This window comes from Danio rerio, chromosome 2, assembly GCF_049306965.1.
Source record: "Danio rerio strain Tuebingen ecotype United States chromosome 2, GRCz12tu, whole genome shotgun sequence".
NCBI classification, from domain to species: domain Eukaryota; kingdom Metazoa; phylum Chordata; class Actinopteri; order Cypriniformes; family Danionidae; genus Danio; species Danio rerio.
In genome coordinates, this window is record NC_133177.1 from 62,107,161 (window position 1) to 62,125,342 (window position 18,182).

General features: G+C 37.4%; 2 protein-coding genes across 3 annotated transcripts; both read right to left on the reverse strand.

Moving 5' to 3' along the window:
- Positions 1 to 7,579: 7,579 nt before the first annotated feature.
- LOC100002591 (GTPase IMAP family member 9) lies at positions 7,580 to 11,199 on the reverse strand. The gene is made up of 2 exons (XM_017352496.4): positions 11,033 to 11,199; positions 7,580 to 9,172 (listed from the first exon to the last, which is right to left on the reverse strand). Exons 1-2 carry the CDS (start codon positions 11,043 to 11,045, stop codon positions 8,079 to 8,081), a joined length of 1,107 nt encoding a protein of 368 aa, XP_017207985.2. The 5' UTR covers positions 11,046 to 11,199; the 3' UTR covers positions 7,580 to 8,078.
- A 3,315-nt stretch (positions 11,200 to 14,514) lies between these two features.
- LOC100538151 (GTPase IMAP family member 1) lies at positions 14,515 to 18,102 on the reverse strand. 2 transcript variants are annotated; one of them, XR_012395426.1, is made up of 3 exons: positions 16,994 to 18,047; positions 14,908 to 16,248; positions 14,515 to 14,827 (listed from the first exon to the last, which is right to left on the reverse strand). XR_012395426.1 is itself a non-coding variant. In XM_003197977.7 (2 exons), exons 1-2 carry the CDS (start codon positions 17,004 to 17,006, stop codon positions 15,023 to 15,025), a joined length of 1,239 nt encoding a protein of 412 aa, XP_003198025.1. In that variant the 5' UTR covers positions 17,007 to 18,102; the 3' UTR covers positions 14,515 to 15,022. The 2 variants fall into 2 exon arrangements, 1 of the variants encoding a protein (XP_003198025.1); XM_003197977.7 differs by having other exon boundaries at positions 14,515 to 16,248; positions 16,994 to 18,102.
- Between the last annotated feature and the right edge of the window lie 80 nt (positions 18,103 to 18,182).

The window sequence follows — 18,182 nt, forward strand, 5'->3', positions numbered from 1 at the left end:
GGAGTTTTGGCCCATTCCTCCTGCAGAATTGCTGTAACTGAGTCAGATTTGTAGGCTGTCTTGCTCACACAAGCTTTTTCAACTCTACCCACAAATGTTCTATAGGATTCAGATCAGGGCTTTGTGATGGCCACTCCAAAACATTCCCTCTGTTGTCCTTAAAGCACATGTGAACTAATCTGGCAGTGTGTTTAGGGTCATGGTCTGTTCGGAAGAGTCATTTGTGGCCAAGTTGTAATGTCCTGGCTGATGTGTTGAGATGTTGCTTCAGTATTTCTCCATAATGTTCTTTCTTCATGATGCCATCTCTGCTGTGAAGTGGACCAGTCCCTCCTGCAGCAAAACAGCCCCACAACATGATGCTGCCGCCCCCATACTGCACAGTTGGGATGGTGTTCTAGGCTTGTGCGCTTTCCTCTTTGTCCTCCAAATGTAACGCTGCTCATTATGGCCAAACAGTTCAATCTCAGCTCCATCAGAGCACAGGACATGTCTCCACACATCAGTCTGTTCCCAGTGTCATTCAGCTAATGGTAATCTGGCTTTGTTGTTGATTCTGACTTGTTGATTCTCCATGTTGTCACAGAAGGAAGCAGTGTGTTTGAGCTTTTCCTTCAACACTATTCTACAGTTGTGCCTCACATTAACTCAAATGTTGTCAATCAGCCAATCAGAAACTTCCAAAACCCTGACATCATCATCTGAGCTTTTCCAGAGGCAGAATAATCTTATTGTGACAAGTGGGGAAGATGGGACAAGTGGGGAAGATGGGACAAGTGGGGAAGATGGCGCTCTGAACAGTTGTCTTTCCCAAGCTCTGCGACAAATTATTTCGTGAAGATAAGTGACGCTTATCAAGACCTCTTTTGAAACTGATATCTGTAATTTAATGACGGAAGAAACATGTCGAAATCTCAAAAGAAAAGGAAAGATCTATTAGATCTCACGGTTAGCAGTTCGGCTACACCTGCTGTTATGAAGACCAACCCTGATGTCATGATAACTTCTGAAGGGAACAATTTACTGATGGATGTTTGTCATGATTATGACACCCATGTATCTCCGCCATTACCCTCTGTGGATGACTTTCCTTCGTTACCTGTGACTCCAAGTAAGCCACCATCCAGCAAACGTGGTAAACCTGACACATTTGGTGAGGAAATCATATCTACTCTCTCTGAACTGATTAATACCAGGGCAGATGGTATGGAGAAACTGATAAACAACAACGCTATGCGAATTGAAGGTCTTAAAAAGACGGTTGATTTCGTTTGTTCAGAGGTAAAAGAATTGAAAGTAAAGATATCTAATGCCGAGAAATGTATTGATGAGGAAAAGAATCATCGCAACAGGCTGGAGAACCGAATTCGGGAGCTGGAAGGATACCATAGAAGATGGAATCTGAAGTTGTACGGATTTCCGGAGAAAGAAATACAAAGTGTACGGGATGATGTGATTCGAATTTGTCAGGAAGTGCTACCTGATGGAAAATCCAAGCTCCCAGATGTAATCGATTCCGTTCATCGCATAGGAAAACTGCACACTGATAAACCCAGGCCTGTTATTCTTCAGTTTACCAGCAGAGTGCACCATGACGCAATTTGGAGGGCAGCTAGAAACAACGCATACCTCCGTGACAACAAGCTACGCTTTACAGAAGACTTCTGTGAAGAAGACAGGGAGCGAAGGAAAAAGCTGTGGCCATTAATCAAAAGTGCGAGAGATGCCGGGAAAAAAGCTTACTACGTAGGAGCTCGTGCTTTTGTTGAGGGCAAGGAAATCACACCCCCCATTTAATGGGTTCTGATTTTTTGTTCTGCGGCTATTTGAATACTTTGGCTCATCATGAGCAACTTTAGCCATTTATGCACATCACTGTTGATCTTGTTCTTAAGATGTTCTATGATAAGTCGACTCACTTATACTGACATTTGTTTTAATTGCAAAGCTTGGACGTTCCCTTCACTGATCTTAAGCTTTTAAATTAAGATCTATTGTTCTCACAGTTCTTTTACATTTTTCTTTTAAATGTTATCTTTATTTTCTTTAAATGTCAGGGGTATAAGACAATCTATAAAAAGAAAAGCTTTATTTTTATTTGCGAAACAGTTAAAGCCTGATTTTTGTTTCTTCCAAGAATCCCACTCTACTGTTAATGACATAAAGTTTTGGAGATCTCAGTGGGGTAATGACCTTTGGTTTTCTCATGGAACTGAACGCTCTGCAGGAGTTACTACTCTGAGAAATGCATTTAAAGGGAATATTTTGCATTCGGACAGTGATTCAAATGGACATTTTTTGTGTAACATCATTGATATTGACTCAAGGATTGTTATCATTGCCAATATATATGGGTTTAATGTTAAGACTGAAAATATAAGTTTTCTTGATTATATAATAAGCAGAATACAATATTGGCTTAAAAAATTTCCAAGTTCTATAATCGTTATAGGTGGGGATTTTAATATTTCAATCGATAGTGCTCTTGATAAATGGCCTCCAGGTCGCCCCTCTTTACTCAACTCTAAAATTAAACAATTCATGGAGAGATTGGATCTATTTGATGTCTGGAGATCCAAATTCCCTAATACAAAAGCGTTTACCTGGAGTAATAAAGCTGCTTCTCAATTTTCTCGCTTAGACTTTTGGCTGATTTCTAATTCTTTAAATTCTCAAAATACTACAGTTGATATTCTTCCCACACCCCTAACAGATCATAAAGCTATCTATATAAAAATAATAATTTCAATAAATCCCTTAAATACCACCAGAATTTCATATTGGAAATTAAATAGCTCTCATTTATGTCATAATACAGTTAGGTTAAAAATAATTTTTTTAATTAGATATTATTGGAAAAAAGCATTAAGTGAACACTCTTTTATTAACAATTGGGAACTACTTAAATTTGATATTGGAAAGTTTATGAGACGCTATGGAAGTATGCTAACCAAATATAAGAAAGCTGAGGAAGAAGCAGTAGTTAGTCAGATTACTTTGCTCACTCAGCGTTCCCCTGAAAATATTTCAGTTGAGGAAGCTGCTTTACTTAATCAATTACAAAATCAGCTTGACGACATTTACAAAAATAAAGCTGAAGGTGCTTTTGTGCGATCTAGAAGGAGGTGGATGGAGCAGGGCGAACAAAACTCTGCATACTTCTTTAGGTTAGAGAAATCGAATGCCATTTATAATAGCATGACTAAACTTATGATTGATGGTAACATTGTGGATGACCCTAAGGCTATATCTTCTTATTGTCATAATTTTTATAAATTGTTATATACCTCTCAATCAGATGATACTTATACATCCTCTTTTTTAGATTCGATAACTGACCTGAAAATTATAGAGGAAAGTGATAAAATTTGCTGTGATGAACCTATTTCTATAAAAGAAGTAATTGATTCCATAAACCTTTTAAAAGTTAATAAATCACCAGGAAATGACGGTATTACTAATGAGTTTTACAAGACTTTCTCTATTTCTTTAGCTCCTTTCCTGGTTGAAGTTTATGCAGAGAGTTTTTTGCGAAGTGCTCTCCCACCTACTTTAACACAAGGTTTAATTAATCTAATTCCAAAGGCCAAAAAGGATCCACTACATATTGAGAACTGGCGTCCAATTTGTTTACTTAATACCGATTACAAAATTTTAGCTCAAATTTTTGCCCAAAGATTACAAAAGGTAATGAGTTATTTAATTGATGAATCGCAGTCTGGTTTCTTAAAAAACAGATTAATCTCTAATAATGTAAGATTAATTTTAGACATAATTGATTATTCTGATTTTATTTCTGATGAAAGTTTTATATTATTTCTAGACTTTTACAAAGCATTTGACACGGTAGAGCACAATTTTATTTTTCGTTGTATTAAAAAATTTGGTTTTGGTGATTTTTTTTATAATGCTATCACGACACTTTATGCTAACAGTAATTGCTCCTTGAAATTTTGTTTTGGTACTTCAAGTCGCTTTAGCCTTCAGAGGGGTATCAGACAAGGATGTCCCATTTCACCCTATCTTTTTCTTTTGGCCACTCAAGTACTTTCTCAATATATTAAAACAAGTGCCTTAAAAGGAATTATCATTGCGGAAAGGGAATTAAAAATCAGCCAACTAGCAGACGATACTGCTCTCTTTTTAAGAGACGCATCTTGTGTCCCCTTTGCTATTAATACAATTCAATCCTTCTCCAAAGCTTCTGGTCTTTTTTTAAATTTATCTAAATGTGAATTACTTTCAGTAAAAGAATCTAGTCTTTCTACTATTAATAATATCCCAGTTAAAGATAATATAGTTTACTTGGGTATCTCTATTTGTACAAATGAAAAAGTTAGATGCTCTATTAATTTTGACCCTATTATTGAGAAAACTCGTAGAAAATTAAACTTATGGCTCCAGAGGGATTTATCTCTGAGGGGAAGAATTCTTCTTACTAAAGGGGAAGGTATCTCCAGACTTTCGTATGCTGCTCAATCTCTCCATGTTGACAAATCCATTTTAAATCATACTGATAAAATATTATTTAATTTTATTTGGAAAAATGGTATCCATTATATAAAAAAATCGGTAATTATGAATAGCTTTGAGAATGGGGGTCTTAATATGCTGGATTTTTGTACATTTAATAATACTATCAAAATTAAATGGGGAAAAAATTTTCTCAAAAATCCAACCTCAATCTGGAATTTTATTCCAAATTACATATTTTCTAAATTTGGAGGGCTTAATTTCTTATTACTCTGTAACTATAAGGTTGAGAAAATACCAGCTAAATTATCTCAATTTCATAAACAATTTCTTCTTGCCTGGTCACTATTATACAAGCACAACTTTTCTCCTCACAAATATTTTATTTGGAACAACCAAAATATTGTATATAAAAACAAATCTCTTTTCTTTCAGCGCTGGTTTGAAGCAAATATTCTGCTTGTTAGTCAATTATTTAACTCAAATGGCCATTTATTAAATTATAACGAATTTCTTAATCGATTCAATATTCCCATCCCCCCTAAAGAATTTGCTGTGGTATTTGATGCTATACCATCTGGTGTTATTAGATTATTCCAAGGCATCCCCTATCCTTCTGTTTTACCTCTTTTAGACCCTTCTACTACAATGATTGGAAAATATTGTTTCTCTGCAACTTCTTCAAACAAAACAATACGTTTTTTATTTCTTAATGGAACTGTATCAGTTCCAAATGTTACTTTTTACTGGAATTCTTTTGTTTCGGATATTGATTGGAGAAAAATATGGCTCATCCCAAATAACTACTTAATTACAAATAAGATAAAAGAAGTTTCATTCAGAATTATTCACCGTACATACCCAGTCAATACTCTTTTAGTACGATATAAAAAAGATCTTAATATTAATTGTTCATTTTGTGGGCAGCACCCTGAGTCCCTGGTTCACTTATTTTGGCAATGCAATTACTCTAGGTTGCTTTGGAAAGACTTCTCACTTTTTATAATTGAGAATGTTGATGAGGAATTTTCCTTGCTGTGGGAGAATGTTTTATTTGGTTTTGTTGATTATGGAACGGGGGCTTTACATAAAAAGAAAACATATTTTCTTAATCTTCTTGTCTTATTAACAAAATTTTACATCCATAAATGTAAATTTTCAAACCAAAAACCTTTTTTTTATATTTTGCTTACTGAAATGCAGTATTACTTTGAAACAGTGTCTAACTCTTTTACAAAAAAGGCTTTAAAAACAACTGAAATTTGTAAATTATATAATCTTTTTCTTTAACTTGTAATGTATTTACCCCTCCTGTTTTTTTGTTGTTTGTTTGTTTATTTTTTTGTTATCTGTTGTTGTTTCTTTTTCCAAAATTGTTGCTCTTTTTGTCTCTTTGATTTCTTGTTAACATACTGTGATTATATATTCTCACTTTCGTATATTAATAAAAAAAAAAAAAAAAAAAAAAAGAATAATCTTATTGTGTGTAAACTTGACTTTCAACAAGAGTTAGAACAATTCCTCAAACAATCTCTCTCTCATTATTCTGCTATTAAGCAGAACAGAAACATGTGATCATCCTACATCAACAGCTGACTTGTTTAAATGGTTATGTGCCTTTTTATACAGTGGATGTGCTTTTAACTGTATTAAGAGTTGTAAATGCTGTAATATACACAAGTATAATACACTTTAATAGTAAACATGGTTATGAAAACACCACAGTATTAGTATTTTATTATCAGTAATTTAAGTATATTTTCATGTAGGTTTTCACAAGTTTCTTATACATTAGACTATTTAATTATGCATTCCATGAAAGCATATAAAATCACAATAGTAAACAACCACAAAACCATGCTCTGTATTAATATTACTACATTAGTTCCAAACCTTTCCAATAAAGAAACAAACAAATGTTAGATTAAGCGAATAAGCAAGACTAATTTAAACAGCATCACTTTAAACATGTTTATAGGCTACTTTAATGGTTTAAAAAAACAAAGTTACAATACCTTGGTTCGACATGTTTTGCAGTCTCAGAACGGCTTTCTCTCTCTCTCTCTCTCACTCTGTGTGTGTGTGTTTGCGTGTGTGAGAGAGAGATAGAAGGGGAGTGAGATGGAGTGTGTGACACCTCTGTTTCTGCACCGTTATTTTGTGAAGGGCTGGACATCTTGACTTCAACAGAAACGAAACTGGCCACAGGCCTGAAGGATGACGCTCCAGTCAAGAATGCTCTACAAGAACAACACTGACACAGCCTAGTGGACTCCTGTTGATTGGTTGTGCAGAATTTCAGATCACACAAGACACATATAACATATAACGTAACATATAACTTATTATAAAATTATAACTCAATAAGCATGTTAATGAGGGTCTGTTTATAATTAAAGTGTTTACAACACAGCATCAACGCCACAGCCTACCTGAGTATTGCTGCTGACCATGTCCATCCCTTTATGAGCACAGTGTCTCCATCTTCTGATGGCTACTTCCAGCAGGATAACGCAGCATGTCATAAAGCTCAATCATCTCAGACTGGTTTCTTGAACATGACGATGAGTTCACTGTACTCAAATGGCCTCCACAGTCACCAGAGCTCAATCCAATAGAGCAGCTTTGGGATGTGGTGGAACGGGAGATTGGCATCATGGATGTGCAGCCGACAAATCTGCAGCAACTGTGTGATGTTTTCATGTCAATATGGAGCAAAATTGGATATGGACTTGTTGAACCTATGCCATGAAGGATTTAAGCACTGAAGGCAAAAAGGAGGTCCAACCCGGTACTAGTAAGGTGAGTGTATATTCCCCTAATGGTCAGATTATGCGATGTATAAATCAGTTGTTTAAGTTTGAGGTCCACATTTATACATGACAAACAAAAAGTTTTACCAATGAAGCCAAACAAGAAGCTGAAAACACAATCAGTGTAATTGATAATGAAATATGGAGGCTAATATACAGTTAAATTGCCTCATAATGTATTTTAAATAAGTATTTACATATGATTAGATAAACAATATAAATCTACTATTAAGACAGGAGAACTGTGTACAAAATCAAGCAAAAAAAAAAAAAAAAAAAAAATACGAAACTGATTTAACTTTTCAAAGTTTCAAACAGTTTTTATTTTTATTTTTACAGTGTTTATGCTCTTTATATATCTGTAAATATGACAGTATTTTATAAGGATATGGCTAAATATAATATTGCATGAAGCTCTTGGGCTTTGAACACATTATATTTCTGCTCAATAAACATAAATCTGCACATAATGTTGATCAATTTGAAGAGTGAAATGATTTTGTTGTTCTGGAGGATTTAAAGAAAATCCACTGGTTAAAGCACATTGAGTGTTTAGTCTGTCATTTTGCTCTTTATTTGATTATTTGTTCTTCAGATCAAATAATCACAGTGTTTTGATTTGTGTGTTTGGTTTGGTTTATGACTCACTTTATGAGAGAAAATAATAGTACTTTGGACTCAACATTGATAATAAAGTGCTCTTTACAGTCTATAATAAAGTCTGGACTCCTCTGGCCTTTCAATAATTAATTAATCACTAAATTCAATTTTACAACTTTGCAAATATATCTTTCATTGCAAACTTATTCCCAAAAATAATTCTCTTTTCTTCAGATCCCAGTTGGTAAAATATGAACAAAACCCATCTTCCACCCTCGGAGGGGAACGAAGCGCATAATAAAATGCACCTCCAAAACACAGCAAAACAGGAAGCATCAGCAGCATCATGTTAATATCTGAAAGTTTCATTCTGTCCTTTAACTGCCAAATTTTTCTTTTGAGCTTTATTTTGCTGCTCTTCAGCTTCTCCAGAAATGCTTTAATCAGCTCAATGTTTGCCGAGTTCTCCTGCTCCTTCATCTCCGCCTGATGAACCCTGCGCTTAAAGCGTCTCATTTCTCTCTCGGTTTCTTGACACTTTTCATTCAGCTTCTTGATTTCTTTCTTCAGCTTCCTCACTTGTTTAACCATCTCAGCGTCTCCTCTCTCCTCTCTCTGCATTATCTGTGTAACCTCACTGCTGAAGTGACGGTTTTCATTCTGGATCATCAGTTCATCCACTTTCTGAAGGAGTCGTGTCACTTGTTCTCGGTTTTCAGAGTTTTTGTTGTTGAAAGCCACGAAACGGCTTCCGAATCTCTCCACGAGCTCCTGTATCTTTCCGTTTTGTCTTGAAATGAACTCTTGAATGGATCCTCCATTAAGTCTGTCAGCGTGTGTGAATATGAGGATGGTGTATCGGCTGATGTCTTCATTAAACATCTCCAGAATCATTTCTGCAATGCGTTCTTGTTCATCGGTGTATCTCTCTATCGGTATAACCAGAAGAAACGCATGAGGACCAGGAGAACTCAAAGATAGGCACTGTTGTATTTTCTCAATGGTTTTATCCGTTTCTGTAAAATCCGGTGTGTCCACCAGCAGCAGGTTTCGTCCTTCAGTGCTTGTGTTTTCTCTCTGACACTCTTTAGTGACTGAACTCATGCTCAGATCATCATTGAAGCGTTTCTCTCCCAGGATTGTGTTCCCGGTTGCGCTTTTCCCTGCGCCGGTTTTTCCCAGCAGAACCAGACGCAGAACATTCTGTGAACAAGCACCTTCATTACCCTCATTATTGTCAGTTCTCTCAGCTGAGATCCTGTTTGACCGCCGGCGACTATTTCCTCCTGAGAAAAATAAAGTCAATCAGCAATCATTATTTAGTTCACCACACATGAATAAACACTATAGTAATATGTAGTAGATACTGTAGTGTTCATGACCATAAAAGTAAAGTGCATACTATATAGTAAATATCACAACTGTTTCTTAACAAAGGCTTCAGCATCTTGTAGTATTACCTTTAGTGAATTGATAAACTGTAATAAATACTGTACTTTACTTTCGCTTTACTACAGTAAACTGTGGTGTACTGTTGTTTCATATACCCTATTTAGAGAACATTACAGTATTGATCATTAGTTTACATTACTGTAACTGCTGTTACCATATTCACTATAGAATCACCACAGCAGATTAATTCCAGTGCTTTACTATATTATGATTCATAAACACTACAGTCAGGCCGAATGTAGTTCTTATAACAATAACAGCACAGATTTACCCTCAAACACAGGTGCACTTTATCAAGGCTTTATCCCAAACAAACATATTAAAGCATATAGACCAATGACCATGTTTGTAAACATTCAGGATGCGCGCGCAGGGAGGTGGCAGAAAGCAACCGGGAGCCCTAGCATTTACAGCGAGGGAATGACATCAGATGCGGTGCAGAGTTTGTTGTTGTCTTAGAAGTAAGATATATTACTTACATATTATATATATTATTTACATAATGCTTACAGCATGTTATAACAGCTCGTCGCCCAGTGACAAGCACAGTGATTCAGCAAAATTAATGTTAAAGTGAGCGGCGTTCATCTGACAGCTCCATTTGCGATAGCACCCACCCAATGAATATTGGATAAGACGAAGTGACCGAGCATCCAGCCCCAAATATACAATCTCAAGCTCCGAGTGATTTTACAAGAGAGAAGTTAAAGCTCTACAAGTCTTTGGATGCCAACAATGTTGTTCTTTGAGGTCATGTGCAATAAATATTGCTCCATGATGACCAGATTCAAGAGCTAAACACCGAGATTCCACCTAGCCAAAGACAAGGAAACAAGACGGAGCTAACGTTATACAAGGCCTGGGTAATTAATCACCAACACACAAAACGACTGCATTCTGACAGTGAACTTCACCTATACGGCAGGGTATGTGAACCTACACATAAAGGTAAAGTTGGTTTTATATTCGCACATTCAGACTTTCTCCTTAATAATATAATTTCATAAAAATATTATTTGCACACTCTAAATAGAAAAATCATATTAGCAGCAGCCAATGACTATCAAAGTACAATATGTTCACAGTCAAATAAACAGTGCTAATGTTGTTTTCAAGTCACACTTGCAGCTTATTTCAGACCGAATATTCAAAGTGTCGTGGTAAACAATATAGGGAGTTTGTCACAAGTTGTCACTGAATGAATGTGTGAATATAAAACTAAGTTTACCTTAATAAACGTACCTTTCACGTTTCATTCTTAGCATTCAGTGTCAGCAGTTTAATTCACCATATGTAACTGTTTTTGCTGAAATCATTTCTGCAATCAAAAACGAGTGATGAGTCTGATCCAGCATAGCGTGAACTGACCTGATATAACATGACAACTGCAGAGTCCAGCATTTCCAATTAGTTCCACACTTCATTTAGCTCCCATTTAGCCAAAGACGTCTGCAGTCGGTATTAAAGCAGTGTGTGGTGTATGGTAAAAGTTAAGTTTTCTAATTTTGGACTCGAATTCGGCATCCTACCGCAAAACATGACATCTTTCCCATTGCAGCCTGTCTGTTTTTTGCAACCGGGGACTTGTGTGACGTCATGTGTGACGTAGGTTGGTAATTGGTATATAAAACATATAATTTGTCAATGAATACAAAAATAATATAAAAATAATGTGAATAATGTGATGAGTCTACCTTCGTTGCTCATGTTTCCTCGGTCTGTCAGGTGTGTTTGTACTGTAACCTGTTTGTGGACTGGTTTATGATGGGCTGGACCTACTGAACACAATAAAATCACTGTTGTCCAGATACACGGCTGAACTCAACCCAGGAAAACAATACAAATAAAAAACAAACAGAATCTGGGAAAGTAAACAAAATGATTATGAACAATTAGTAGTGTAAAGTAAATGACAAATACTCAAATTAACTGAGTAGTTATTTCAGGAATTGTACTTTACTAAGTAGTTTTATAAATGTGTACTTTTACTTTCACTTTAGTACGTTTACTGCAGTATCAGTACTTTTACTCCACTATTAACCTTCAACCTGCAGTCACGGCTGTATTTTTTCTTGTCTATGAAGATTAGAGAAATCAGTCTTGTGATTCTTGTCCAATTAAATCGCACACAGAAGGTAAATCACATCATAATAAACTTCCTCAAGACTTGAAGGATTTATAATTGCAGCAAACTGTTTAAAAAGCATTTTAAGTGTCCAAAAAGAAGTCCAAAATCTTCACACACATTGACCCAGAGACTGTTTAGATGCAGGTCACTGATGAGAAGATGACGGCTGTTTACTGCATGATGACAAAAATGGCCCTAAACATCCAGCAGGCACAAGATGTCGACATGATGTCAGATTGACGTTGTACCCAACATTGTGGGGATGTTGCATTTTGTTTGGAAATAAAAATCAGGTTTATGACAGAACTCAGCGCTCCGGCCGACGTCAATGTCCAATGTCCAACCTACACTCTCAGAAATAAAGGTATCAATCTGTTAATGGGGTGCTACCATTTTGAAAGGTACAAATTTGTACCTAAAAGGTCCATATTAATACCTCAAGGGTACATATTACTACCTAAAAAGAACAAAAGTGCTCCTCCTAAAATTTTTAGCTACTAATATATACTTTTGAGGTACCAATATTGACCCTTTATGAACAAATGTGTACCTTTTGAAAAGGTACACCCCCCCCCCCAGTGACAGCTCATGTACCTTTATTTCTGAGTGTATAAGCAACCAAATATCAACGTCTAATGATGTTACAGCTTGACGTTGTGTATATGTCACCACTAAGACATCTATCAGATGTTGAAATTTAGTTGCCATACCTGACGAATAAATGTCAGTATTTGACGTCAATATGACGTTGGTTTGGGGGCGTCACGTGGTGCAGCGAGTAGCACGATCGCTCACAACAAAAAGGTTGTTGATTCGAGCCCCGGTTTGATGCCCTGTGGTATTTTAATGTATTTCGAAAGTTATTACTATAAATCTGTCTGCTATTTCTGTGGTGATTTGCATTGGTTTACATTGTGCGTTCCTGAGCGTGCATGAAGTTGGCGTAGAACAACGCACATTCTCACATTCATTGAATCGTTAGTAAATCCAAACATGAGTGATTCTGAGCGTGAAATCTGGCGTAGGCAAAGTTTTTGTGTGTACACAGCGTTGATACGTGAGGCCCCAGGACTCTTCCTAGAGCTGGCCGGCCATCTAAGCTGAGTGATCGGGGAAGAAGGGCCTTGGTCAGGGAGGTGATCAATAGCCTGATGATCACTGTGTCTAAGCTCCAGCGTTCTTCTGTGAAGAGAGGAGAACCTTACAGAAGGACAACCATCTGTGCAGCAATCCACCAATCAAGCGTCTGTATGGTAGAGTGGCCAGACGGAAGACACTTCCCACCTGGAGTTTGCCATCTGCAGGACTCTCAGAGCATCAGAAACTAAACTCTCTGCTCTGATGAGACTCAAACTGAACTGTTTGGAGTGAACGCCAGGCGTTACGTGTGGAGAACAGCAGGCGGCGCTCATCAGCAGGCTAACAGCATCCCTACAGTGCAGCATGGTGGTGTTGGCATCATGCTGTGGGGATGTGTTTCAGCAGCAGGAACTGGAAGACTAGTCAGGATAGAGGGAAAGATGAATGCAGCGATGTACAGAGACATCCTGAATGAAGACCTGCACAAGAGTGCTCTCCACCTCAGACTGGGGCGACGCTTCATCTTCCGACAGGACAATGACCCAAAACACACCGCCAACATATCAATGAAGTGCCACAGAAACAACTCGCTGAGTGGCCCAGCCAGAGCCCAGACCTAAATCCTATTGAACATCTCTGGAGAGATCTGAGAATGGCTGCACACCGTCGCTTCCCATCCAACCTGATAGAGCTTGAGAGGTGCTGCAAAGAGGAACGGGCAAACATTCCCAAAGACAAAGACAAATTTCTTTCATTCAGGGAATTCATTCGTGTCCCTTGCGACAAATGAGATATTTGATTCGAGGAGCTGCTCTAAGCGTGTATTTTTCATGCAATGTTTGATACCGCACAGCGAATGAGAGAAAAAAAACCTCTGCATTTTCCGGAAACTTAGATGCACACAGCAGGTAGCGTCAGAAAGCTGCGTGTGTTGTTCCGGTCACTAAATGTGGTGAAAATCCTACACGAGGTTAAAGTTTGGTTGTGGTGCTAACATGTTTACACTCGGTGCAATAGTTCGTTACGAACAAACTGAATAAACAAAGAGCACTGGTCACACACTTACCAAATCTGTAGAGACAGAACAATCACCAGCAACTAGAGCCGCGTCTTTATTAAGAGGAGACTACAAGCGAATCCGGATCTCAGCGTTTGCAGATGAGAACAGCTCTCAGGTAAACAATAATCCTCCTTAGACACGTAAGTTATTGTTGTCGAGCGTCGCGTACACTGTTAATCCACACGTTACTCCAGCTGAGCTCTCACAGAGAAAATGAAAACAAAACTTCACTGCAGCAAACTATAAAAGCAACACTTCACGCTTGTTTTGCCAACACAACGTGGCGTCTCTGCCGTCTAAACACTGTGACAGTAATGAATATTAATGAAGTTGCACAATAGAGCGCGCTGATTGGTTTGAACCAAGCCTTACTCATGCATTAATGCATCACACTGTAAGACGTAATAAGACTCACTCTGGCACAGACGTCCAGTCTGCACGCTGGAATACACGCTATTATGTCATGACCGTGACGCAGCTTCAAAAATTTGTTTCAAACCGGAAGTACGAATTTGCTTGAAATAACGCAAAAACAACTAATTAACACTTTTTAGTGAAATATAGGTGTCCTAATAGTGTTTTTAGCAGTGTGGGACACATATACGACTGTCAACAGCTCAACACATGTGTTCTGGTGTTTCGTGACCCTTTAAGAACCACTATACATTGTTTAAATCTGTTTCAGTACTCCAAAATCAGTTTTATATATTGTTTACTTTCATAGATATGTATATACTTACATTTTATAATTATACTTCAGTCACTTCTGTGTATATATGTGTATTTATGTGTATGTCGTGTATGATGTGTATGTTCTGTGTATGACTTTACTGTGGACGGCAAAGTAAGAATCTCATTGTACAAGGAAACGTGTTCCCTTACTGTGCACATGACAATAAACAATTGAATTGATTTATCAGCTTTTTATTTTTTACAAATTTACAACAATTTCAAAAACTCTTTTTCACATGGTCATTGTGGGGGATTGTGTGTAGAATGTTGAGGAAATCAATAAGTTTAGTCCATTTTGGAATAAGGCTGTAGCATAAAATCATATGAATAAAGTGAAGCGCTATCAATACCGGATGCACTGTATGCCTATTACATATCCATAATACACTAGTTCAATAGTTCGTTGGATCATAATGCTTTCTCTCAACAAACAAACCGCTCCAGAATTTGTTTCAACCAAGCCCAGACCTCTTTCAGGCAATCTCAGACCTATTGTTTTGGCGCGGATCAGAGCATGATTGCAGTGTTTACATACTGTAAGCCCAAACTAACTGAGCTGATGGGCAAACGTGTCAAGTTCCCTAGCAAACATTGAGGTGTGAAAGCATCCTTATTTTTGGCTTCAATCAAAAAATGAAAAAGACCTAGGTTTGAAGTATACCAGAGCCTTAATACACACAGTTCCTACCACCACTGCCAAGAACTTTCCTGAGAATCCAACCTATATTGCTGAGAAAAGAGTGCTGAAGATGCAAATCCTACTGCTAATCCAACAAAGAAGCCAACCAGGATCCAAAGGATTGTGTTATAGTGTTCTGAATGAAGTTGTTTGTCCTGGCCTGCTTTACCCAGCCTCCTCTGTTCCTCCTCATTAATCCAAATGGCCTTATTCTTCTTTTCCTTCTCATATCTTTCCAATCTCTCTTCCTCTTCCTTTCTATCCCGATCATTCAGTTTTCTAATATTCTCCAACTCAGCTTTGAGAGACGATCGGAATCGCTTGAGCCTCGCCGGTATCGGTTTAGCATTCCGCTCTTCCTTCTTTATATCCATCTCAATCTCTGCAAACCGCCCATTAATGATTGTCCTTTTTTTCTCAATTTCTTGTTTCTCCTCCTTCAAGGATGTTGTAAACGCAGACCAGCGAGCTTCAGCCATTTTTCTCACCTCTTTTTTGACTTTCTTCTTCCTTTCAGCAACATCGGCTTCTCTTTTCTCCTTCATTATCCTCTTGGTTTCCTGTACAACATCTGAAATTGAACTGCTGAAGTGACGGTTTTCATTCTGGATCATCAGTTCATCCACTTTCTGAAGGAGTCGTGTCACTTGTTCTCGGTTTTCAGTGTTTTTGTTGTTGAAGGCCACGAAACGGCTTCCGAATTTCTCCACGAGCTCCTGTATCTTCTGCTCTTGATTCATTATGAACTTTTGAATGGATCCTCCATTAAGTCTGTCAGCGTGTGTGAATATGAGGATGGTGTATCGGCTGATGTCTTCATGAAACATCTCCAGAATCATTTCTGCAATGCGTTCTTGTTCATCGGTGTATCTCTCTATCGGTATAACCAGAAGAAACGCATGAGGACCAGGAGAACTCAGAGATAGGCACTGTTGTATTTTCTCAATTGTTTTATCTGTTTCTGTAAAATCAGGTGTGTCCACCAGCAGCAGGTTTCGTCCTTCAGTGCTTGTGTTTTCTCTCTGACACTCTTTAGTGACTGAACTCATGCTCAGATCATCATTGAAGCGTTTCTCTCCCAGGATTGTGTTCCCGGTTGCGCTTTTCCCTGCGCCGGTTTTTCCCAGCAGAACCAGACGCAGATCATTCTGTGAACAAGCACCTTCATTACCCTCATTATTGTCAGTTCTCTTAGCTGAGATCCTGTTTGACCGCCGGCGACTATTTCCTCCTGAGAAAAATAAAGTCAATCAGCAATCATTATTTAGTTCACCACACATGAATAAACACTATAGTAATATGTAGTAGATACTGTAGTGTTCATAAATCACTCTAGTAAAGTGTGTACTATATATTATAGTATGTACTACAACACTTTGTTAATGAGTGCTCCAGCATACTGTAGAATTAACTATAGTGAACTGATAAACTGTAATAAATACTGTAGTATACATTAGCTTTACTACAGTAAACTGTGGTGTATTTTAATATACCCTATCTTTGTAGAACACTGCAAAGCAGGGGTTCTCAATCTTGGTCCTGGAGGTCCTGCAGATTTGAGCTCCAACCCCAATCAGACACACCTGGACTAAACCAGCTCTAGAAACATTCTGGCAGGTGTGTTGAGGCAAGTTGGAGCTCAAATCTGCAGGACACCGGACCTCCAGGATTGAGTTTGAGAACCCCTGCTATACAGTACAGACCGTTTGTTTACATTGCTGTAGCTGCTGTTACCATAGCAACTGTAGAATCACCACAGCAGATTAATTCCAGTGCTTTACTATATACAAACACTACAGTCAAGCAGTGTGTGGTTCATATATATAAGAATAACAGCACAGATTTACCCTCAAACACACTTCATCCAGAATTTATCGAAATAAACATATTAAAGCATATAAAATATATAAAACATATAATTTGTCAATGAATACAAAAATAATATAAAAGTAATGTGAATAATGTGATGAGCCTACCTTCGTTGCTCATGTTTCCTCGGTCTGTCAGGTGTGTTTGTACTGTAACCTGTTTGTGGACTGGTTTATGATGGGCTGGACTTACTGAACACAATAAAATCCCTGTTGTCCAGATACACGGCTGAACTCAACCCAGGAAAAACCTGAATATCAATATTATTCAAACAAGACTATTATTAGCCGTACTGACTCCGCCATCTGAAGCCAAACTCGAATGAACTGCTGTAAATGTGGAAACACCTGATTATCTTCATTAAATCATGTGCTTCTGCAGAAGAAAGATCTCATGTTACACACGAGTTAAACTGTCAGAAAGAGTCACTAGTAAAGAATTGAAAGCAGGAAAGGCGGTATAAAAGGAAGGAAGTCAGTGGTGAAACATTATAAATGTTGCCAGATTGGGTGGTTTTGATGTGATCAGGTTGTGTCGTCATTTTGCTGTTGTGGTTGCTTTTGCTTCTGTTTGGTGTCGGTCGCTAACATGGTCACTGCTTGTATTGTATGTACTGTAGCAGTCAGTTGTCGAAAGTCAAATTCTGACTGAAGTAAATGTAAATTATTAATCAACTATGTTGGCGGGTTTTGGACAGTTTTTGGGTGTGAAACTTTCAACTATATCTGGCAACACTGTTTAATATCCAAACTGACAAGGCAAGAACTAAAAGCAAGCAGCACACCAACAATACCTGCACATAAACAAGATTATTGTGCTTGTTTTAAGGAAAAACTCCCTTGATATTGATTTATTAGTTCAGAACATATTTTCAGAATATGTTTTTGCTTGTCTAAAAAATGCTTTATGTTTTTTTTTATATTTTAACTAGAAACAAGACAATGCTCCAAGTAAGGAAAGCATTTTTTTGCAGTTTACTAAATTAAATATATGACTTAAATATATGACTTTTTTCCCCAAATGCACCCACTAGAGGGACACAGCGATGCAGTTTTCAGGAGTAAACTGACAGGATGGAACATATTACTTGGATTAATAATTAACCACTTGAAAATAGCACTATAGTAATTCATAGTAATGACTGTATTAATATTGAACCATACTATAGTAAAGCAATTTAATTAATCTGTTGCGGTGATGATTCTACAGTTGCTATGGTAACAACTACAGTAATTGATCCATTGTGGTGATTCTACAGTTGCTATGGTAACACAACAACGACAGTAATTGATCTGT